The sequence below is a fragment of the Gigantopelta aegis genome, chromosome 2 (genome assembly GCF_016097555.1).
Source record: "Gigantopelta aegis isolate Gae_Host chromosome 2, Gae_host_genome, whole genome shotgun sequence".
Classification (NCBI taxonomy): Eukaryota; Metazoa; Mollusca; class Gastropoda; order Neomphalida; family Peltospiridae; genus Gigantopelta; species Gigantopelta aegis.
Genome location: NC_054700.1, coordinates 11,018,263 through 11,044,644, shown reverse-complemented (window position 1 = coordinate 11,044,644; position 26,382 = coordinate 11,018,263). Strand labels below are relative to the sequence as shown.

At 36.1% G+C, this 26,382-nt stretch overlaps 1 protein-coding gene across 1 annotated transcript in view; it reads left to right on the top strand.

Moving 5' to 3' along the window:
* The window catches only part of LOC121380695 (NAD-capped RNA hydrolase NUDT12-like), a 28,743-nt gene extending 4,940 nt beyond the window's left edge, over window positions 1–23,803 (top strand). The window contains 8 exon segments of the mRNA XM_041509648.1: window positions 8,034–8,136; window positions 12,827–12,930; window positions 14,095–14,177; window positions 14,179–14,244; window positions 14,277–14,301; window positions 15,096–15,239; window positions 17,231–17,382; window positions 21,836–23,803. Coding sequence (XP_041365582.1) covers window positions 8,034–8,136; window positions 12,827–12,930; window positions 14,095–14,177; window positions 14,179–14,244; window positions 14,277–14,301; window positions 15,096–15,239; window positions 17,231–17,382; window positions 21,836–21,994 — 836 coding nt within the window. The 3' untranslated portion in view covers window positions 21,995–23,803.
* Window positions 23,804–26,382: the final 2,579 nt, after the last annotated feature.

Below are 26,382 nucleotides of genomic sequence, written 5' to 3'. Positions count from 1 at the left end.
GCGTTTACGGGCAAACCCGATCGACACAGCGAATCAACTTAAAAAACCTAAAAATAGAATGTTTTCGATCGACGAAAGAAGTAACGTTCTAATCTACCGATTTTTAAACCAATATAACTTTTAGCCTAAATTAGGTTGTTGATTGTTCGCTTATGAAAACGTTTGGTGGAATTTTATTTGCTGTTAGTTTCGATATAGGCATCAAGGTCATGGTCGCTCACAAATTAAGGGACCCCGATGACGTAGAAACTAGTACCGTACAGTGCTACGTCACTGTTCTTGTCAAAACATCGAACAACCTCCGCATATTCGACAGTATTTTCTAATCAAAATACTGGCACACACGTGCAGGTGGTTGATCAAGATTTTTTTTTTTTTTTAAAGCCAACCACGTTTTATCATTGGCGAATCATTTTTTCCGTCGCGATCTCGGGAAAATCGACAACCATAAGGCATAAGCAAATTTTTTCACCCACGATCTCAATATATTTTTATCGCAGATCGAGGCCGTAACGCCACTTATAAAACCACTGAAAACTAGGCTAGGCGCTAATTCAGTTTGGCTGCAAAAAATATGCATCGCAAACTGCTAATCATTGTTAGAATATTGTATCGCGATCGCAAGATTATGCATCGCATTTTGCGATGCGAACCCGGTCATTTTGCAGCCTGTGACTACAAGTTTTAAACATTATCTCGTAACTCAATTCAGTAGAACAGTCGGATAAAATGTTTGTATTCATTATAATGCGGACGATTTGTCCACTCGCTTGTACATTATCTCACATGTCACGATGTGGTAAATAGGTAATGCAAGCCTCCGCGTTAGAAGCCTTTATTACCCCCCCCCATGTCATGTTCTCCTTCAATGGTGTAAATTCTATCCACTGTACCCCCCCTCGTCACATGTTTTCCCCATGTGCCTAAGGCCAAATTTTGTTTGTTTGTTTACGGTCACCCGACCGACCCTAAATTTTGCCACTGACCATGAACTTTTTTTTCTTTCTGCTGGGATGGGGTGGGGGGAAGCGCACAGAGAAGTTGTGGTCGCGGATCGACAAAGCAGACGACAGAAGTACTCAAGTAGGATAACTCTTACTCGTCAGTGTGTGTGTGTTAAATGGAGGTTGAGGGGTGGGGGGGGGGGGGGTAGCAGCGATGGTTTTTATACACCCCCACCCCACTTTTTGGCACCTTCTTACGCTGTGCCCTGGACCCAATCACTGACGTTGTTAGAGACTGGACCCAGACTAGACATGCCTGGACATTGAATGGATATGAGCATAACTAATTTGTTTGAAATTGGAATCATTAACACGTGCTCTTATTAACTACCACGGTAAATGGTGACATACGAGATCGCATGACAGTACAGTAACGTGTGTAGCGATTAAACGGCTATTATTACAAACTGCTAAATACTGTAGGCCTATAGAGGAAAATATATCGTATTATCGTAACTCTAGTCATCTCGTACATTTGTAGGTTTATTTTCCAAAAACAACAACGTGCGATCTCAACAAAACAATCAAGGATTTCTCGATACCACATGCACAGACTACAAGTCGTCACGTTTTTTTTTCCGCATGCAAAGGTGAAGGTCATTTGAAGAAGATGTGGTACAATTTTCGTTGTTGGCTACTGCTTAGGCCTAGTACCCAGAATTTGTTAATATACACGGGTGTAGCCTGTAGGAAGATACCAAAAAGTGGGGTGGGTGGGCACACACACGTATAAAATTAATATATAAACCATTGATGCTGCTACAAAGTACCCGCTTCCTACGCCAGTGATGTATAGGCTTATCAACTGCTGAGCATGGGTAATAATTAAATAAATGGAATATTCAAGAATAACCACAAACATTAAACAGTTCACATTTATTTCAGTGTTTCAGTTAATTGGGAATAAATTAATTTGGGTGATTTTAGCATGGGTCCGTTCAATAGGCTAATAAACATTAAAACTATAAGTCCATCCCACAGGGAACGCCTTAGCCAGAGTACTCTGACTGTAAGAGAGCTAGACGGACATTTGAACATAAACACGCTCTCATTATTTATGTCCAAATGTCCGTCTAGCTCTCTTACAGTCAGAATACTCTGGCTAGGAACGCTTTTTTTATTACTATGAAATTTACTACAAGTTATTCATTTCTAAGCCGATTGATTTGTAAATTGCACACAAAATTAGTATTGTTTTGTTATTTCCAATACAAGTTGGACAAATCTGTGAAGTTTTTGTGCAGTCATCTACTGACTGGATAAATCTGTGAACTTTTTGTGCAAACATCTATTGACCAACTTGGACAAATTTGTGCAGTCATCCTCTGACAAAACTGGACAAAGCTGTGAAGTTTTTGTGCAGTCATCTACTGACTTTTATTGGTGAAAGGAATAGTTTGAACTTTTTTTGTTTTCCTGTCTTTTGAAAATGGCATGTGAAACTTAAAACTGACATTGACAGTGAGATTGTTTTTATTTCTCTCTGGCTGCAAAGAGTAAACTAAGATTTTTCAGACAGCTTGCCTTCATGTCTTTCATCTTGAGACTGAGTTTTTCTCTGGCAAACACATTTAAGGTAGGGTAACCTTTCTTTGAACTAAAAAAAAAATCCTACCTACCTACCCTACTTTTTTTGGCCATGTTACCTGAAACAAACTTCTTTTTTTTTGCCTAATAACCTCGAAATAAAATAAAAACTCATTGTCTTCAATTCCAATTTAATTAAATGTACATTAAAAAACAGTTCAACAAAACAACAAATGTCATTCAAAAGTTAACATATTTGACATTAGTAGAAATGAACAAGCAAATGTTTTTGGTGAATTAAACATCCTACGACATGTAGCATGAAAGGCATACATCATAGAAACAAACACTAACCGAATAAATAGAAACGCCAAAGAATTATGTCTGCAGAGCATTGTTACAAAAACATCTACCAAGTGTAATCTAATGCAATATAATTTATTTTCACCTTTGTAAATTTATGACACAGCAAAAAGAATACGGGGTAAAATATATCTAATAATTTATTTAGTCCCCACCGGCCTCAGTGGCGTTGTGGCAGGCCATCGGTCTACAGGCTGGTAGGTACTGGGTTCAGATCCCAGTCGAGGCATGGAATTTTTAATCCAGATACCGACTCCAAACCCTGAGTGAGTGCTCCGCAAGGCTCAATGGGTAGGTGTAAACCACTTGCACCGACCAGTCATCCATAACTGGTTCAACAAAGGCCATGGTTTGTGCTATTCTGCCTGTGGGAAGCGCAAATAAAAGGTCCCTTGCTGCTAATCGGAAGAGGAGCCCATGTAGTGGCGACAGCGGGTTTCCTCTCAAAATCTGTGTGGTCCTTAACCATATGTCTGACGCCATATAACCGTAAATAAAATGTGTTGAGTGCGTCGTTAAATAAAACATTTCTTTCTTTATTTATTTAGCCCCCACGTACATGTAGTACACATTATTTAGTCCGTGGACGAAATGTACTGGGGAAATAAAAACCCAGTGGACGAATCGTCTGGAACTGATTTTTTGTAGTGGACGAATCGTCTTGAGTTCCTCAGTGGACGAATCGACTGCATCCCCATGTAGGCCTATCTTTAAAGGGGTGGAACATAGCCCAGTCGTAGAGCGCACACTAGTTCATCAAGATAAACGTCTCCGGCACAATATTTATTATTGTGATGTTTATTGCTGTGCCATAATGTTTATCCATTGGATCGAATTTTCCATTTGCAATCACGATTTAATAAAATCAGGCATAATAATTGTCCTTTATTTAAGAGCCTCAACACGTACAACATATTTTAATAAATTTTAGACAAAAATATTAAGTACAATACCTTTGGTAACCTTTCCAGGATTAGATGTTTGAAGATGACACATTTTTACATTTGAAAGCTATTTTTATCCTGGCACATCGAAAATGCGGAATGAAAATATTGCGGAATGAGAATTATTCGTATCAAGCATTTTACATACACCCAATAAAAAGAAATATTGTGGAACTGAATGGAATTGATAATTTTTTTTGTTTCTATATGTGTGGGTTGCATTATATGCATTATTAATATTATCGCATTAAAGTTTTGGGGTGTATTATTCTTTTTTATTATTATAAAAAAAATAATGATTGTCAGTACAGGTCATTACTTATTTTAAGGCCTTCATGTATTTACTTTTTTTTAAATTATTATTTCCTTTAGCATTTTAATTTTTTTTTTTATTATTACAGGCCATTGCTTACATGTGTTTCAAAGGTTTTTGTCTTCTTTTTTTTCTTAAAAAAATCTTAGTTTAATTATTGCAGGTCATTAGTAATTATTTTAAGGGTTTTAATTATTTATTATTCATTTTTACTCTTCTTTTTTGTTTTAATTTGTTTAGTTTTTTGCCATAATTACTGGTTATTAGTTATTTTAGGATTTTTATTCAATTAAAAAAAAAATATATATATATTAAAAATTTCTTATAATTAACCTGCACAACCCCCAACCCCACAACCTAAAAAATCATTGATTATAATAGTTTCATTAGTCTTTCATAAGGGCAATTCCACGGTAACGGAATTACGAGTTGGAGAGATATTTCAGGCATTAAACTCAGCTAGTCCACATAAGAAACATTTTCATAATGATATAACTATGTAATACACTAGTGCTTGTTAAGGGCAGAAGTGAGACACCTTACTGCTAAGTGTAGTGCATGGGTACTTAATTAAAGTATGGTAACGGAATTACGCCAAACCGACACCATTTTTACGAGCACTGCAAAACATCGACAAACTCTGAAGTATGATGAAAGAATTATTTATCTTCATGATGAAATGATGACCTAATGACTTGTGATTAACAAAATAGAAATTATATTACAAATTATCTTTTCATAATTTTGTTGTACAACATTGAATGCTGGTAACGGAATTACACAGTTCGGTAACAGAATTACCGCTCTGAATTTACATTAGAACAAAATAATTTATTTACTTTAAATTTGGTTTGCAAATATTTTTCATAATTTTATAAGTTAAATAATAACTCTGTATACTTATTTTAAGCATTCATACTAATATTTCAGTTGATAACTAGTTTCAATATCAGTAACATGTACAGGTACATGTATATGAGTGGAGACGTAAACCAGTGCTAAACTGTGTACATATTACATGGTAAATGTTTAAAATGTTTGACAGCAATTGTACATATTATAGAAGTCTAAAAGAAAGATATATGTCAAGACATATTTCTGTAATGTTTATTATTATTTTGATAATGTCAAATCCTTGATGGATTGATTACTCAATAGAAGTACAAATGTATGTACATGATATATAGGCCTACTGTTGATTATTTAACTTGACACAAGTTACATAAAAATGTATCACTGATTTAAAAAAAAAAGATAAGCAAGCACAAGTACATGCACATAATATATAATAGTGAATTATTTAACTAGTTATTATTATTTTTATTTTTTTTGCTCATACTGAAAGTGAAAAAAAAAAAAAAAAAAAAAAAAAGTGCAAAGGAGTTTGTATACATTGTAGTTCAGGATCAGTGAACGATTTTGTCCTGATAAAAACTTACAGAAATTAGTGATGTTGAATCGTTTTAATATGACTAAAATATTGATCACCATTTTATGATTCTTAAAGTTAACACGTTTACTTTTTAAAAATTTGACAACTGGGATGAAACATACATGTATGTACTTAAAATGTTTATTCTCTCGGTGGATTAATCACTGAGGTCAGTCCCTCCCTATTTTGGGAGGTTACAAGTTTTATGGTCCCAGGCAGGATCTGAACGTCACCTTTCACAGGTCTATCTCCCATGCAAACATGTCAGGTTTCAGGTCATTGGGATTACCAGCAAGGTGCAGAAACATTTATACATGTATCATTTAAAATTTTTTTTTATGAAAAATCTAAATTTCCTGCGGTTTGCAAATTGTGAAACGGTGCACCGAACCATGGGCTTAAAACAGCGGTTTTCGGTAATATAGAATAATCGTCCCATCCCTATTTATAATGCTCTAAAATATATCTCAAAGGTCCTAATTTTTCACACACTGTCCTAAACCCTACATACACCATGTTTCTTTTGGCCTGCAATTTAAAAGTAATAATAATGGTGGGCCATATTTTACTTCATATTTCGAGCCTGATATAATATAAGTTTTGATTATTTTGTCATGAATTTGCAGATTTTTAGTCAGCATAAGCTTTTAAATAATACTGCTTGGTTAAAGTTAATAAGATTTTCTTAATTTCTATATTGTTAATGGATGACTTATATTTGCTATGGGTGTTCCTCAGATGCATTTGGTGCCACTACTAGTACTACATGTATTACCGTGTGGATTAAAACAAAAATGTATATCTTCCTATTGGTACATCACTTGATGTATGACTATATGGATAAGAGTGCAGCATTTTAGTACTATGTAGGTGCTTCTTGACAAAATATACCAAAGATGGTAACGGAATTACAAACCTATGGTAACGGAATTACATTATGTTGACAGCTATAATTTTACTAATAATGCATGAATTTGAAAGTAAAGGTGTAAGATTATGTTCATTAACATTTACTCAGAGAATATGAGTTGATTCCTTGATTACATATATATGAACAATATAATCTAACTTTTAGTTTTTTTGTTTGTTTTCGGCAACGGAATTACAAATTGATTCTATGTTTTCTAATTTCACCTCTATCTAAAAAAATGTTTCTTTTTATTAAAGTGAATCATTCAATGTTGTACTTTGTTAGTGGTAAAACATAAACACTAATAAAAAGAATATTACCTTCAATTACATGGCTGCTGTACACAAATTCATAGTGTGTATTATGGGAGTGTCATATTTTTAGTGTGACGGTATCCTCATAAAATGGCTAAAGTCAACCACATCCATTTATTTTACAATATTTTACTTACCAGATTAGGATTCTCCAGATAATTTTACATTAGAAACAATCTTAATATATAAGTACTTAATAACATGATTTTAATTTTTCACTCCATGTCCACTTTAACGCGGAATTGCCCATAATATTTATATTAATCTTGTATAGCAAGTTCAGAAATGGGGAAGAAGACAATATGAAAGTTAAACTGGCCATTGAAAATATTTTATACATGTAAATCTAAAATGTTAATAATGATTTTCATTGACGCATTCAAGTCTGAAAACAGTAACATCAGATGCCTCATAGCGACAGTTTCTGTGAAACATAGCGTAGCGGAATGTGACAAGTTGTTCCGATTGAACCTACAAATACATTTACGTGGCCGAGGTTTCCCAAATACATAATCAAAACCGGCCGAGGCATTCTGAATGGTTTTAAAATAACTTTCCGATCTCTTACAGATAATTGCATTTTGATACATAATACAATATGGCGAAATTTTCGATCGCAAGGCAGGCAACACATGATACGGTTTTGACTTGTCCAATGCTATTTTGACTCGCCATGGGTGATCGGGTGACCGTAAATTGCACATCCTGCCCAAATATTTGTGCAGATGTGGGGGGTTTTTAGTTAACTTTTTGACAAAATTAATTACTCTTCTTATTACTATTTTTGTTTGTGCCAAATTGAGCACCATTTACTTGGATATAACGGTTTTAAAAGCAAAAATTTCGCCAAATTTTCTATTAAACTTCAAAAATTACAAAAAAGCCCAGTTAATTTATAACAAAATATCAGTTATTACATGAAATTATTTCGGCAGTTAAAATAAAATTTGCCAACTGCTTTCAAAATTTGCAATTGGTGAATTTGGCGAGTGCCAGAGCTAGCCCTGGCCCAAGGGCTATTTTCAGACCCTGTCTCTCAAATGCCAATTTCTACCCCTGTATATTAATTATTAATGAGAAAATATAACGTATGAATATATTTTTATGCCAAGACCGTATTTTATCTGGAAAAAAAATCTACTTTTGCCCTGGAATTTATTTATTTTTGTTAATTGGATGATTTATAAATATTCATTTGCCATATATATATTTGTACATCTGTTCAGGTTCTGCAGACGTTGATGTAAAGAATGAGAGAGGATGGACAGCGTTGATGCTGGCTGCCCGAAATGGACAGACTCCGCTTATTAAAGCACTGCTTGAGAAGGGGTGGGTATTAAAGTCACACTTATTTAGGCATTGCTCGAGAAGGAGTGGGTATTAAAGTCACAGACTCTCAGGGGTTGAACAATTATTTTAAAACTCGCTTATCCAAGGGCAAGTGTGATTTGTATTGTTACTTGCCCAAAATATTCTACTTGCCCATCAAAAAGATTTTCTTGTTTAAGTGAATAAATTAATAATACTGGTATAATATGTCATGTAATTATTAGAATAACACATTATCCCAGCTTGATATATATATGTATTACAGGGTATGCATGTGGGAGTTTTTTTGACTGGCCAATTGGGCCACTCACAACAACATTTTGACTCGCCCATTCAACTTTTGAATTGCCCTGACCGAATTTCGTAAAAAAAAAAAAAAAACTTTCTTAAATTGCACTTTAAAAACATGTTATCATATCATGCAAACAATAACAACAACACAGAAGAAGGAAACAGAACTTGTTTTAGTTTTATTACAAACTGTTTTGATTAAATTATAATTATTATATTGTCACGGGACCCACACAATTAAACATCTGGAATATTTTACCAAGGCTCGGTCTTGGAATGAATAAGGTGCTTTTATGGCCGTATGATAAGGGATTAAACAAAAATACTAAGCTGACAGCAATCTATACAAAGAATAATCACATCTACTAGAGAAATAAACACAACGCAAGTTAAAAGGCATAATCACTATTTAATTATAAAACTGGTAATAACGTTAACAACAATATTTCAAAACCATACAAAGTAAATCACTGTAATAATGTAGTAGAATATTGTGTCAATATCATACAATAATGTGAGCTAGTATCATTTGTTAATGTGAGCCAATATCAAACAGGGTACTAGTTACAAAACCTGACTGTTTAGAAATCTACACAGAGGGCAAATTAAAAGTTTAACCAATAAATACTATTACATTTTGGAACAAGTTAGAACATATACTTAAATAACAGTATTACATGTACACAACACGTGTCCAGTGGATGTAGGCATGTGCAAAAAGATTGAACAAACAACACCAAATCGTGAGTGACCTATCGAGAATTCAGTAAATTTGAAGTTCCCACAACTCTTGCATGTGCACAGGCAATGATAGGTGTTGTTGACATCGTTCGCAGTGACGATTGGGTGTTTGGTATAGTAGACTCGGTATATTCCGTAAGAAGCGAAAACCTCAGGCTCCTAAACAAAATCTTTCTGTAAAACAAAGCGTAGCGGAATGTAACAAGCTGTTCCGATTGTGACTAAATGGAAAGTAAAGACGGACATGGCCGAGGTATTCCGATTGGACCTTCAAATACATTTACATGGTTGAGGTTTTCCGAATACATAATCAAAACCGGCCTAGGCGTTCCGAATGTTTTAGACTTTATAAAAAATAAATAGTTTTTTAGCTGGTACTTTTTCAAACTGATTATTTAAAAATAAAAATTGGTATCTGTTCGCTGTTTCATGTAATAAAAGACCCAGCTAACTTTGAAATTTTTGTGATGCTCCCAAATAACGTATTATAAAGGCGAAGTGTAATTGGTCAATCTTACAATTATTATTTACAGATGAAATGTTAACCTGGACATTGGGAACTACGTAGTGTGTTAGTTTTAAATCATTCATTGGCAGGATGTCTGCAAGTAAGGTGCGAATTTTGATTGGTGGACATGAGCTCCAACTGTGGTATTAGATCCTGGGGTAATAGTGGAGCTAATTTTAATTAGATTGTGGTTTTTCGCAGTGACCAATTGGGTGTTTGGTATAGTGCGAATCGGTATATTCCGTAAGAAGCTAAAACCTCGAAATTTCCTAAATCAAAATCTTTCGGTCAAAAACAAAGGAAAGCGGAATGTATAAAACTGTTCCGATTGTTTCTAAATGGAAAGTAAAGACGGAAATGGCCGTTCATGTGGTTTTGAACCTACAAATACATTGTACATGGCTTAGGTTTTCCGAATACATAATCAAAACCGGCCTAGGCATTCCGAATGGTAATTTTTAGACTGTTGAATCAAAATTACTGTTTGAGAGCTGGTACTTTTTCAAATACATTATTTCTTTTTGCGGCTGTTCTCTTAAATGTAATAAAAAGCCCAGTACTGAAACAAAACAGTTTTGTGATGTCATCTCCCGCAGTATTATACTAATAATAGTATTTTATAATCTCACAAAGAATTGTAACATTTGTAATGTATTCAGTGTACATTTTGGGGAGAGATCGTAGCCCAGTTGTAGAGTGCTCACTTAAAATGCACTTATTGGTTTGCGATCAATCCCCGTCGGTGGGCCCATGGGCTTTTTCTCGCTTCAGCCAGTGCACCATGAATGCTACATCAAAGGCCACTGCTATCCTGTCTATGGGATGGTGCATAAAAGATCCCTTATTGCTATTAAAGAGTAGCCCTTGAAGTTTTTGCAGTGGGTTAACCCTCAAAATCTGTGTTGTCCTTAATAATATGTCCGACACCATATAACTGAAACAAATGTGTTGAGTAGAATCGTTGGATAAAAAATTTCTTCCTTCCTGTCAGTGTACATTTTTAGACTACTTCTGTGTGCACTTTCTCACTTGTAAGTGTGTTACAAATCAGGTTACATGGTTGGCATGGGTGGCTGATGTATTTTTTAGTGCTACAGGTGTCGAAAGAAAATTCATCCCATTGCAATAAATGTCTGGATCCCCTGATCCATCAAAACGGGTACTCATTTTGGATTTAAAAACTAAAAGTGATTTCTTCCTTTCCAAGAGAAAAGGAAAAAAGTTTGATAATACCTAGACGAAGTAAGCATTAATCAGTACATCTTGTAATGATTTGAACATCATGTTCCGCATTCATTACGAAGAGATTTGAATCCTACATTTTCCAAATTGTAATATTTCGTTATCAAATCCTTCTACTTCCGGTAATAAAATTTAACGGTGCGACAAGTGTTGATGTACATTGTATACAGGGTTTTATCACCTATGTTTCTAGACTCCGCACCATTCCCCACCATTCCTCAAAAGCTATGTCGTTTTCTGTTCCCAATTTTGGAGTAAAAAATTCGCAATGAACGTTTTTTATTCTTATATAAAGGCATATTTTGAAAACAATACATACGGCTAGACATTTATTTGAATAAATACAAGTATATGTATAGTATTAGTCTTTCCAATTCTAACTAGTCTTACTAAGATGTTTTTTTAAAAGAAACAAAATTCAAATTTTTAAAACAATGCTAAAATTCCCCAAGTCAAAGCCATGGGTGTCGAGTCAGATTTTCGAAATAAAACCCTGGTATAGTCTCACATTAAAATTAAGAAACCATACTGACAAGGTGTTAAGTGAGCTCTGACACTAAATAAGTCTGTGTGGTTTTCTTTTTGAAGGTGTGAAATATTATGATAACCTTGACTACTCATTAAGGCTGAGACCCATTTTATTCAGGAAAGTGCAGCCCTCGAAGTAAGGCTTGACCAATTAGTAGGTTACATGCTATTTCTCGGTTACTACATAGTATAATTTTTGAAATTTTAACTAGAACTAGAAGGCAAAATAGATTGTCGATAAGAATGGATTGTACTAAGCATCAAAATTATTGGTCGATAAATTTCAGTGCATTTGGATGTTTAATAGAACCCATTTATTTCCCACAAGATGAAATCCTAGGAGATGTAAATGCAATTGAAATTGTATCGGTTAGAATTTTTAGCACCATACAAAGTATATGCTAAATGTAATTAGAAATATACTATTTCGTCTGGGTGTTATTTGTAAACCATGCAATGTGAACAAAAAACTAGTCTATCGCAAATGAAGTACGGATGGTTTTCTTGTTTATACCCAGATAAATGTAAAAGAAGTAACAGACAATACTTATAATAAAATTGTAAGCATACGTGCTAATAATAACACTAAAACTTCATGCATTATTTAAAATTACTTTTGGTCCATAAACAATAATGCTTAATAAGACAACTTGCCCGTATAAATTTATATCATACAACTTGCCCGTATAAAAACGCATCTTCTAGATTAGTCAAAGCCTTGGGTGTTGAGTCGAAAAATGAAAAACTCTCGTTGCTACATCTGGACCAGTGAGTTGAAGTTATGTAGTAAAGAATGTAACAGAAATTTAATTATTAAGATGTAACCGATGCGAGACCTCACTGTTCTCGTTATAAATTCAAAGGTCTCCTTTTCCCCCTTCTGTTTAGTTTTTTTTTGGGGGGGTGGGGTGTGAAATATTATGACAACCATTACTTCTCATATTTTGAGACCCATTTTATTCAGGAAATGCATCTATTTCGAAAAAAGTGTTAACCAGTTTATTAGGCTAGGTTAAATGTTTTATTCCATGAAATTTACATTTCTCTCTCTTTTGTTAGTTTCAATGTAGAATCTGGAAGGCGTCTGGTAGAGTGTCGCTAAGAATGGCCTCGTTGTGGGATAAGCCTGCCCGCCAATCCTCGTCAGCATAAATTTCAGTCGCCATCCTTGGATACTTTCCTCGGAACCCATTACCGTATTCCCACACGATCCGATCAAACCTGGGAGATGTTAATGCAATTCAAAAACTATCATGCTAAATTTGTCGTTTTTTCCATGCTATTTCATTCCTTGTTGAAGTGATTTGTAAACCAAACAATGTGAACATCTGTATAAACTTGGCTTGTCGCAACCCATGACCAGTACAGTTGGTTTTCTAGCCAAGACCCCCATGATATTTCTGGGAAGTGGAAACATGGGACACTACTTATGCTGTACGTGACGGGAGCTGAGGCATACAGATTTGCTGATGTTACTCCTGGTGGTAGTTTTGCACGAAATCCACCCTAGTAAAACTTCACTGCAGAGATTTACGCCGGGATTTTTGCCGAAGCGCCAATTCTGCTTGGCACGACAGGTTTCGTCCCGTATATACCTGTGGAAGTTCGACTCCGTTGCCGGCTATAAAAGACGTCCTGACTGAGAAGACTGTTCAGCAGGAAAGGTTTTCATTTTTATATTTCATCCTGTCCTCAGAAATGAACAACTTTCATAACACTACACAGTGGTCTGTTGGGTTGAAGTTATGTGGTAAAGAATGTCAAGGTAGATAATTTAATTATATATTATGTTGTAGGGTTGGTGGGTACGAGTCACCCTCACTGTTCTACGTTATAAATTCAATGTCAAACCCCTTATTTTTTCCCCCCTTCTGTTTAGTTTTTTGTGCAATTAACCGGGTTGGGGGGTGGGGTAACCGGTGTAAAATACGACTTTACTTTTTACATTTTTACAACTATTTTTTCTGGGAGTTTTGAATAATGCGGTATCTATTTTTAAAAAGTGTTAACATTTATTTGGATTATATAAATTTAAAATGTATTTATTACATGAAATTTTTTTGTTTTTCTATAGTTGTGATCATTTTCTAAAAAAACATCTTCCGTCGTCTGGTCAGTCGTTTTCTAAAAACCACAAACTGCGTGGAAATCGCCTCGTTCTGGGTTTTCACTAAAAACCTGTGCATTAAAAAAAACTCCCCACTGAACATTGCTTCATGTACCAAGTGTATTCGCCTTCCTAGTTAACCTACTTGAAACCTCGGAACCCTCTCGTTTACCGTGCCGCGTTTACAGACGACGTCGTTTTTCCGGAAACATGGATCATGATTGTCAGAATAGAATTACGTGAAAAAACCATTTGCCAAATGGTGTTTTTTCCAATCTAAAAGATATTCCTTGTATGAAGTGACTCCCAAAACTTTGAATTGTTAATCTGTATAAACTCGGCTTGTTTACCCATGACCAGGTGTCGTTGTGCATAGCCAAACACAAACCCATGGTGATGATTTTCTGGGATATGGAAACATAGGGATCCATAACTCAACGGCGTGGTTTGCTTTGACGACGTGACGGGAGCTGAGGAATTTTCCAGATTTAGTGATGTTTACTTTTGCGTGGTAGATATTACACTGCATCTAATGAATAAGTGAACCACCCTGCGGTGGCCCTACTACTGGCAGAGACCGACGCCGGGATATTTGCCGAAGCGCGGTCAGTTCTGACCTGTCACGAATAGGTACTCGTTCTGTGCGACCTGTGGAAGTTCGACCTCCGTTCGGGAAAGCCGGCCTCTGATTATAAAAGAGCAAACAAAACATTAGGTCTTGACAGAGAAGACTGTCGCAGCGGGAAAGGTTTCACCATTAACGTGCATTTCATCCTGTCCTGGGAATAACAAGCTTTCAGTCGGCTTACCACACAGTACACAGTTGTCTGTTATTTGAGTTTTTTTTGCCAAAGTTCGATGAGTCAGTGATTAATTTAGCACAAAAAAAAAAAAAAGAGGTAGCAGTAACCTAGCCTGAGTCTGTGCAATTATGTTTTGTAGGGTTGGTCACCCTCACTGAAAATAGCCTACATTATAATAATGTGCAAATATATACAATATATGTATTTCAAAGGCTGGGATATCAAAGATCCAAGGTTATTGTCGGTGGGAGTAATCTTCTGTTATCAGGGGTGGGAATTCTTCTCAGATCAGCTGTTTTCCTGTCATGGAACATTGTGTTTCCGCCCATTTTAATCGTTCTTTCCTCCAAAATTGTAACCTAGGATTTCAAGAATTTCTGGGACCCCTCTAGATTTTACCAATTCCCACCCCTGTAGATTGAGTCAAAATGATGCACAATTAACAGATTTTTCCGTGTAATGGTTCCATGACTTGGATTGGAAAAATGGTGCATATAAAAGATCCCTTTCTGCTAATCGAAAAGAGTAGCCCATGAAGTGGCAACGGAGGATTTCGTCTAATATCTCTGGTCCGACGCCATATAATCATAAATAAAATGGGTTGAGTGCATCGGTAAATAAAACATTTCCTTCCTTCCTAGAGGCCTGTTTGGATTAAAAACTTTGTTTTGGGGGAAAAGTTAGATATTTTACAATTATTAACACGTTAAGACAACGTAAATATTGAATTTTATTTGAGGTATCCACAACACTTGTTACCCACGGATTGACCCGTCTCTCATCATGCTTGTTGTGTCGAAAGATGGCAAGAGGTGTCTGCTGGGAAAAAAAAACAGTTTTCCGCCCAAAATGTATTCATGTCTGGCTGGATTCATGGAACCAGGTATGTGTTATAGGTGTCTCAAATGGCAGCCATATTTCATCAGAGGATGGGACGTATCCACATGCTAAAGCACCCGCTCGGCGGGCCCATTGGTCTATTTCCCGTTCCAGCCAGTGCACCACGACTGGTATACCAAAGGCCGTGGTATGTGCTTTCCTGTCTTGGGGGGAAAGCAAGGCCAGTTCTAGCCAATTGTGAATTTCGAAAACAATTAGTAAAATTTATTTTAACTTGGCGAAATAATTTCATGTAATAATTGATATTTTGTTACAATATTACTGGCTTTCTGCAATTGTTGAAGGTTGATAAATAATGTGGCAAAATTTTCTGCTCACCCAGAGCTAGCCCTGGAAAGTGCATATAAAAGATCCATCGCTGCATTAGGAAAAATGTAGCTGGATTCCTCTGCATGTCAGAATTACCGAATGTTTGACATCCAGTAGCCGATGATGAATAAATCCATGTGCTCTAGTGGTGTTGTTAACCAAAACAAACACAAATAACAGCCATGTTTCATCAGTGGGGCAGGACATAGCCAAATGATAAAGCACACTACACTTGATGTACGATCGGTTTGGAGTCCATCCCTGTCAGTGGGCCCATTGGGCTATTTCTTGTTCTAGCCAGTGCACCACGACTGGTATGTCAAAGGTGGTGGCATGTGCTGTCCTGTTTGTGGGATGGTGCATATAAAAGACCCCTTGCTACCAAATGTTTGTCGTCCAGTAGCCGATGATTAATAAATCAATGTGTTCTAGTGGTGTCGCTAGAAAAAACTAACTAACTTTTGTTTGATCGGGTAACTCCTGTGCAGACAGCGTTTTACAGATTAAGTTCATTGTTTAGAGCAAGGCTTAAATAGCTGCCTAGTTTTGTTTAATGCTACAGAATGTTCATGTCGGTGTCAATGAGTCATTTGTTTTCAAGCCCACAAGACCTGTATACCTGAGCGTAATGTTTTGGTAAGATTTACATACGGTGCTCACGTGACGTCAAAGTATATTTGTGATAATCGCGACGACGTCATAATTACTGATGAAACTGATTTACTAAATATCAAATTAAAATGTTATTTTACATGCCTAGCTCTGGGTCAGCAGATAATTTCCCTACATTTCTATCAAACTTAAAAAGCTGCAGAAACCAAGTTATTTTCTAACAAAATAACAATTATTTCATGAAGTTATTTGGCCAAAAAATTAAAATAAAATTCGCCAGTTTTTAAAATTTGCAATTGGCAACTTTGATGAGTGCCAGAGCTAGCCCTGTTTTAGAAGTGTTATAGGATAAACAGAATTCGCTAGTTCTGGTCTCTGAGAATTAAAAATCTGCGTGATTCACATAACCCATTTCCTTTTTGCGTAATGTGTTATATCCATGTAAATGGTGCTCGAAATTTTGCATGAAAAAAAAGGCTACGCAAAATTATATTTGTGCAAATGAAATGACTGTTGTCGCAATTTTGAGAGGTCTTTAGTCATGTTTTTTAAGATTTAAAATATCAACCTCGTCTAGTTAATCTAGTTAATTGGTATTCACCTCAGCAGAGCCTTGACAAACACCGATTAATATATACTGTTAAAGGCATATTGTCACAGACCACTGACCTATTAAATGGCTTAACAAAGTATTACATGAAACATGTATTTGATTTGTTCCTAAATGTACTTTATTCAACAATCTATGTAACCATCATACTCCACTTATTAATGATATTTTATAAATAAAAAATATATAAAAATGGAATTATGACAATGGTCCATAATTTAAACATTAATTTTGCCAAGAGGATTGACATGGATTTCACTCCATCATGGTTTAGTTAAGGTGATTCAATAGCCAGATTTTATTTCCAAACATTGATGCAATTTTCATTTATTATCCACTTTTGGAGAAATACGGTCCTTAAATCCGTGACAGTATGCCTTTAATATTTTCCATATTTAACAACACTCATGACAAATCGTCTTATATAAAATATTATTTTCTAGGAGAGAGTATTGAGGACACTTGTCGTCGTGAGGTGGAGGAGGAGAGTGGGGTCAAGGTCGGACGAGTGGAGTACCATTCCAGTCAACCGTGGCCGTTCCCAGCTGTTCTCATGCTGGGCTGCATGGCTCATGCCAAGACTGACGACATCAAGGTACGTAACTCCCGTTCCCAGCTGTTCTCATGCTTGGCTGCACGGCTCATGCCAAGACTGACGACATCAAGGTGTGTAACTCCTATTCCCAGCTGTTCTTATGCTTGGCTGCACGGCTTATGCCAAGACTGACGACATCAAGGTACGTAACTCCCGTTCCCAGCCGTTCTTATGCTTGGCTGCACGGCGTCAAGGTGTCAAACTCAGGTAAATCCAAAACTTTAAGTGATGATGATCAATATCACTATAAAAATTCAACAGTTAAATTAAAACAGTGTAAAGAATTGCAAAAAAATACAAATCACAGATGGATAAAATAAAAAATTAGAATAAAAGTCAGTATCATGCTTATTAAAGCTCATTTACTTGTTTCTTTATTCTGTTTAACGACACCACTAGAGCACATTGATTTATTAATCATCGGCTATTGGATGTCAAACATTTGGTAACTTCAGGGTTCGCACGGTCTTGAAAAGTGCTTGAATTTAGGAGTTTGAATTGAAAAGTGCAAAAGTGCTTGAAAAGTGCAAACGTCCTTGAAAAGTGCTTGAATTTCATGTCAGTGCGACTAGCGTGTCATTTTAACCAGAAATTACGGAACAATCTTGAAAGAAATTTAGCATTTTTACTTCCGTGTTCACACTTTCATTCCAACACTCGCGACGTTCCGCGACCCGAGTGTACTCGGCCCATTCCGGGACAAATGCTATGTTCCGAATGCCTCAGCCGAGATTTACCGATTATTGACGAGCATAATAGCCTCGTTTTGAGAACTGCAAACAATAGTCAGGCGAGACGACACGGAGTCACTTAGATTTTGAAGTTTTTGCAAGCACATGTTCAAATTTAAACATGCCTAGTGGAAAGTGTGTTTTTAACAAAACGTGGTGTCGAAAATATGCGTGGATCAGAGAGAGTAAGGACGTGTCAAAGGCCGTGTGTTCCTGTTGTCGCAAGGATATTAACATTGGCGCCATGGACGAGAGCGCACTGAAAAACATTGTTCGAAAAGGCTGGTTACGGTTTGTATTTATGGTCCTTGAAAACATAAGGTAGGTCCTTGAAAAGTGCTTGAATTTTATGGGTCCTTGCCTGTATGAACCATGAACTTTGACAAATAGGCTTAGAGAGAAAACACGCTACATTTTTTCATTAGTAACGAGGGATCTTTTATATGCACCATCCTACAGACAGGATAGCACATATCACGTCCTTTGATTTACCAGTCGTGGTGCTTTGGAACGAGAAATAGCCCAGTAGGCCCACTGACGGGGATCGAACCCAAACCTACCATGCATCAAGTGACTGCTTTTACCACTGGGCTACGTCACGCCCCCAAAGCTCATTTACAGTTATGGTTATACAGTCAAATTAATTTTGCGTATTCACATACTTGGGTAAAGCTTGTACAGTTATAATGGGGTCATTCCATGTCAGATCACCCAATGGGTTAAACCCTACCTCTCCAATTTCAATGAAATTTGGTATATAAGGTTATTTTGGAAAAAAAACACCTGAAATTCTGACAAAAAAGGGCATAAATCAGCAATCAATGGTCCAATTTTGACAAATGAGGTATCATTGGAAAGGGGGAATTACAAGGAATCCAAAACCTTTGATTAAACTTATAGCCCAACATGTTATCTACAACAAATAAAAAAATTGGAGGTGGAAAATGTTTCATTAGTCAGCAATTTCAATTGAAATATGTTTACCTGCTGCTGTTCTATGCTCTCTGTGTATAGACTGCATGCATTTCACTATTAAATGTATATGCGTCAACACTGTAAATGTCATGAATGTTAATGATACAATATAGTGTGGCAACCAGGCAACCAATTGATTACGGAAAATAGAATCTATAAATCACTACTGGTAGTTTCCTTCATCTTTTGTTAATTTTATATATTATTGTATTTCTGTTTATTTGAGGAGTCTGACTACTTGATTGAAGTCACAAGCTTTCTAGTCTTTAACTATCCATGTTGAACAGACGTTGGAAATTCTGACGAGATCATTTTGGCAGATACTGTAATTCCTTGGATGAAGATGATGTCAAGGATGGGGTGTTTATAACGCAAAGTATATCCCTTTCTGGAATCCAACACCTGTCTGCTTTTGACGGCCAGTGGAACTGCCTTGAAGGTCCATGAGGGTGCATGAACTTGACGTTATAGTCTCCAAATTCCTCTGAATCTTCATCCATCAAACCAATCCAAGGAAGACCATCATAGAGGCTGCAGGCAAAGTTCTGCGCCTTTATTTCTAGTGGAATTTGTGAATCGTCATTACATTGTACTATCATCGAAATTGCTAGTATCTTGAATTTGTACCAATTCGGGTGGATTGGATTGTAAACTCAGTTTGAAAACCTGCATTGTAGACTGATACATAAGTGATAATGGGACAAAACGATGGTACTGCAGGGTTTTGTTTAACAACACCACTAGAGCTCATTGATTTATTAATCATTGGCTATTGGACGTCAAACATTTTGTAATTTTGACATGTAGTCTTAGAGAGGAAACCCGTTACGTTTTTCAATTTGTAGCAATTGATCTTTTATATGCACCATCCCAGAGACAGGATAGCACATACCATTGTAGTGCACTGGATGGAGCAAAAAATAGCCCTCTGACAGGGATCATTCCCAGACTGTCAGCGCACCAAGCGAGTGCTTTACCACAGGGCTACATACCGCCCCTGCCCTCTATTTAACTATGTACATTGAAATAGCATTTGTTTGGCATTTTAAAAAAGTTCCATATATATGACTATTTTTCTGCCATTTATTGCTGAATTGTGACAATTCCATTTTTAAAAATTCTTTATCCATTAAAAAAATTAGTTTTACCCTCATTATTTATACATGTACTACATTGTAGGCCTATCACTAAGTGCTATAAGTAACTTTTTTTCAGTTGGATTCTCTGCTGCTTACGGTACAGGCCTATGCTTGAAACCTTAGAAAATAAGTGTCAAATTGTGATGCAGTACCTATGGTGAATAAACAAATTATTATTTAGCAATCTTACCATAATGACTTGCTCAATGACATGATGTAGACTCAACATTTTAAAGTACAAACATTCTTCACTTCATCATTAAGGATGTAAATGTACACACATGAGTGTGCCAGTAGGCCTACAGACCACAGACAGTAATTAATCTTTAAAATAATTACCAATACTAATTACATATATAAGTAATACGGATCAATTAGTTCTTTTGTTTGTCAGTTACCTACTGGAGATTTTCTGATACTTACATCTTAATGGATCTTGGAAATGGAGAGAAATCCGAGATCTAATGGATAAACATAAATTTCTTCAATTTTAGATATTCATGCAGCATGCTCTGAATTGGGGTTGGGGGGGCTGCAGTTTCCTCCACATGGGGTCCAAAGTCCATTCAAGAGGCCATAACTTCCTTTCAATGTAGTCCCCATGGTAATATAGTTTAGCCTGTTCTAAACAATATGAGTTGTTGGCACAAGATGTTTTTGATAATTAGGCAATATTTCAAAAAATTAATCTTAAATCTGTTGGATGCTGGACTATATTGTTAGAACATTCATGATATTGACAGTGTTGATGCATGTACATTTAATAGTGCTTAAATACATGTGCAGTCTATACACAGCATAGAACAGCAGCAGGTAAACATATTTCAATTTGAAATTGCTGACGAATGAAACATTTTCCACCTCCAATTGTTTTATATGTTGTAGATAACATGTTGGGCTATAATTTTAATCAAAGGTCATCTCAAGGTCACGTGTCCCAGATTTGGATTCCTTGTAATTCCCCCTTTCCAATGATACCTCATTTGTCAAAAAAAAAGGCCATAACTCAGAAACCGTTGGTCCGATTGAGCTGAAACTTGGAATTTCAGGTTTTTTGGCCACAATAACTATATATACCAAATTTCATTGAAGAGGATAAGGTTTAAATTTCTCTTTTTTGGGGGTGATTTGACACGGAATGACCCAATGTTAAAAGGAAAAAGAGCTTCTTTTATTAGTATTTTCTACACAAATAAAACATTTGCATAACTTTCAAAGCAAATCTTGACGTGATACTGGACACGTTCCCTGTATAAAAAAAAATTATGGGCAAAAGTTTAATTTAAAAAAACAAAGTTGGTGGCATTTAAAAAAAAAAAGAAGCAAACATTTAGTCCTAAATTGAAAGTAGTACTATTAAATGAGTATTACCATTATTTGTCAGTCACTGACGTAACATTAAATCTGACGTGATTCTTGCCTGACGTAACATTAAAATCTGACGTGATTCTTGCCTGACAATTGCACACTGTAATTTCTTTTCTACTTAACCTGACCACAAACAGTGGCATATTCCCCTAGGTCAGGTTAAGTAATTTTAGAAGAGGAAAACTCTCCACGTTTTCTCTATATTTGTAGTGGTACCCTGATGTGTTTTTGTACTTGCAGCTGGATGAGAAAGAGCTTGAAGACGCACGGTGGTTTTCTCGACCGGAAGTGGCTCAGATGCTCGCACATCAGCATCCTGGCGGTTTGTTTGTTCCGCCGTCCCAAGCCATCGCACACCACCTGATAAAACACTGGGTCAGCAGAATGGCCCACTTGTAGCACCAAAGAGTCGACAGCGAACATGGACATAAATTGAGTCAACAGTAAAATACAATCACTGATCTTAGACGAGGTATTTTACAAATTGTCATAGTCATAATGAGGTTGTGGCCAAATTGTCATGAGTTTGTGGCCAAATTGTCATAATGAGTTTGTGGCCAAATTGTCATGATGAGGTTGTGGCAAAATTGTCATGAGGTTTCAACAAAATTGTCATGGTGAGGTAGCAAAATTGTCATGAGGTTGTGGCAAAATTGTCATGATGAGGTGGTAAAATTGTCATGATGAGGTTGTGGCAAAATTGTCATTATGAGCTTTCATCAAAATTGTCATAATGAGAATGTAGCAAAATTGTCAGACTGGTGTTGAAATCGAAAATCTACATCAGATTCTGTTAAGTCTTATCAGTAGGTAGAATAATCGGTCAGCTTAGATTAGTTAATAAATAATTTAACATTGTCATAATGACATTGTAAATCATAAAATATTAGCGATCTTAATATTTAGCTAAATTCAAATAAGCAACATATAATCTATTTTGATGTTATGCAGTTTACAGACAACTTAAATCTAGTAGAATTTCCAATGATGAGCATGTTAACTAACTTATTCTGTTTGCTATCCTTTTGGTTTCATTGATAGCATATAATCATTGTTGTGTGCTCAATTAATCACCGACAAAATAGTTGCATAAAAGCTTTTTTTAACAATATTTCGTTCGACTCTTTAAATTTAGCATCGTAAAATATTAGCGTCTTGTATTGCCTCGCTAAATATGCTAAACTTTTATGCGAGCTAATATTTCCTGATTTACAGTATCAGCTAAATTGTGATAAATGTGAGTTGCACAGGGGACATTTGGTTCAGTATCATATTGCGATTTGCTGCGCAGGTTTCAGAGATCACTACACAGTGTAGTAGTGTTGTGTTAAATGAGGTGTAGCAGTGTTGTGTTAAATGAGGTGTAGCAGTGTTGTGTTAAATGAGGTAGACATTGAAAATCTATGGCATGTGTCAATTCCAGTCAACAACTGTATGTGAGCAGTGAGCTTAAATGAGTTACATAAAATTGTGACAATGATGTATTCAAGTTAACTAAATATTGTGATAATATGGTTCTAGCATTTGTAATGGTGATGACAGGTGTCAAGTCACCGTCAGCAGTGTATACAGAATTTTTTTTATTACTATTAACTGTTTCACCACTAAGTTTTACAGTCTTGACCTTCCCTGCACACTGAGTTTAAATAGCAGATTTATGATCATGTTTGTTAAAGGATAAAACTACTTGTTTTATCATTAATTTTAGTTATAGGCTATACATTTTCAGAAAGGTGAATGGACGGCTGTCTAGATAAAAAAATAATACTTTAAAAATGTTAGATTCAACAGGTATAAATCTGGTAATTACAGGTAAACTATGCATATTACTCACCTATTTGAGTAGGTAGGACTGGTAATTTAAAAAAAACCCAGTACAAATGTTTTTCTTGTTGGATAATTAATTAATTAACATTCCAGTTATAATTTTAAAAATATATTTACAATGCTTTTGCAAAATTAAGCTTTCATTTCATCAACAGAAATATCATACCACACACCTTTGTTGTTAGCAGGATCTGTATCACGCTTTTTTTTTGGCATTCATGTTGGTAAATTACACAATTTTTCCATACACTGTATTGGAATAAAATAGCGAAAAGTACTCTATGGCGTTTGTGTTGACGTCAAACACTTTTACGGGCCCCGGATTTTTAGTAAACGTTGATCTGCAGGTAACCGAATATGGCTCATGTGTCCAGGTAAACTCAGGCGCGTGGTGAAACAGTGGCAAGTCATCTTGTAACTCGTCATCGGTATCATTTTCTTCTAACTTGCCATGTTGAATGACATTTCGTTCACGATCGCCAATCTCGATTAAATCAAATGCACCAAAGTCCATATTATCCCACATTTCATCATCGGAAAACTCGTCATCTGAATCGCAACCATTGTTTTCAACAGACGAAATTTCGTCACCTCGGTTCATGTTTAATTACAGTCAGAATATCAGTATAAACTTGGAAAAACTCATTCAAAATTCGCTAGAACATGGGCGCAGCCATTACAGTGTGTCACATGGCAGCTATGGTCGCGCAAGATTTTGTCTAATTATAATATTGATGCGTCACTCGGCGCCAAATATGAACAGGTGTTACAAGCCGCTAAACCAGGCCTGTCGTGCTGAGAGGCACTGGTATCGCTAGCCGGTATACCGGCCTGTCGTGGTGAAAGAGTTAATGTGTGAATTTCAAAACATCAAAACCAAACAAATCATCTTGTTTTGAAATTTATTGTTGATATGCGGAAACGATTTACTTGAGGTAACTAAAAATGTCAAAATGCAAGCTTACTCTTGAACAATTTGACTGAAAATTTTAAGTTGGAGACTAATAAGTTTTCATTCTGTTACCATTAACAACAATCTTTTGAAAAATTTCTCAAAATTTAATCAAGTCCGAAGACCATTTCGGTGAACCACCTACTCCATCTAGAATTCCTTTGCTGTGCCAGGATCGAACCACCTCAGTGGATGGATTCCACTGATTGGGTTTTTTCTCGTTCATCCAGTGCACCACAACTGGTCAAAGGCCGTCGTATGTGCTTTCCTGTCTGTGGGAAAGTGCATATAAAAGATCCCTTGTAGCTAATGGAAAATGTAACGGCTTTCATTTGATAACTACATGTCAGAATTGCCCAATGTTTGACATCCAACAGCTGATGATTAATTAATGTGCTCTAGTGGTGTTGTAAATCAAAACAAACTTTTTTTGCCATGCCTGGTTTCATGGAAATTCCATGTAACTCTTATCAATCCCAATTCAAAAACGTTTGTAGAAACCAAATGGAAATTATGTTTCTATGTGTATTGTGTGGTAGGGCCATCAATGTAGAGGTGAAGGTATTCAACTGAAGGGTATCAGAACTGGTCTATTCATTGGTATTTGTACCATTGTTTGACACTCCTAAACCCTCCACAGATAATGAATCATTGTTTCTGAAATTTACAAAACTATCTATTACCACCAATTTTGCAAAACTTTCAAATACTTCCTTATAAAATTTAAGTTTTCCAGTACTTTCAAGGGCCTGGAAAAATTATTTTCTCATTCCATAACTTTCCAGGTTTTTCATAACCGCCTCCAAATCCTGATGTATAGCCGATGTATTTTTGTGCTGGGGAAAAGTATGGAAAAATACCTTTTTTGCGAGTTGGTTTGGAAAAGGTATGGAAATTCGTCTTTAGGACTCGTGTAGACAATTTCGGTTGCGTGAAACCAGCAGACAACGTTTTCCGATCTCGGCACTAATGTACATTTGGGAAATCGATACTAACAATTGCCGACATTTACCGGAGATTTGAAGTACGCGCTTGCGCAATACAGTGAGTCTTGAATTTATTTATTTTTTGTCTTGTAAAAAGTCTGGATTTATTTTTTGTTTCCAAGGTGTATGAACCCTGGTTGTTGAACATTCATTCATGAATCTAAGTTATGTTCATATAGCTGCTGTATTGGAGAGAGAGAATCTGATACACCACATTTCTTTTCAATATTACCTGTCCTCAAACTACGGGTAGTAGTCTGGTCCCGGTAACACAAAGCACTCGTAACACTTGCATCAAGACGTATGCCACACATTATGTATGGTGTACGTCTGACATAAGTGTTACGTGTGCTTTATGTTACCGGGCCCTGGTCCGAACATCCCAACAGCCAATGGGATGGCCTAAAATTCTTCTACAGTATGCTCCCTCTTGTTCCGGTCACGTGACTGTGACTTCCTTCTTTTTCCTTTGCTGTTACGGTTCGGACGTCTTTTCCTTGTGCTCTGAGTTAATCTGAGCCATCTATAATTTTTTACTGACGAGCCACTACTATCTTCATCTGTTCGGTCGTCACTGCCGGGTTCAACTTTGTCTGCAGCCAAGTCTAAGGCACCTGCGGCTACCAAGGCCTGGAACCCTATGGCAGAGTTCAACAAATTGGCTAGCCCGACGTCCGGGGCTAGTGCTTTTTAACACAGGGCTAGTGACAAATGCAAAACCAGTAACTTTAAAAAACCCCACTGTTAGCTCATAATATTTTTCCTCCACTGATGTACGTTTGATAAATGTTATTCTGATATTGGTCATCGCATAATATCAACAAATCACGAGTTGACATAAAAATCGTATTCGGAAAAAACACCATGAAATGGGCTATTTATTATAGACATCTTTTCTAATTTTTGAGAATATCTTTCGCTTTTTGATAATATATTCTATCGAAAACACGTAACGTCATGATATATTTCTTGCTATGGGACTTTTTCAGAAAATTTACTTGATCATAGACTTTTAAAAAGAA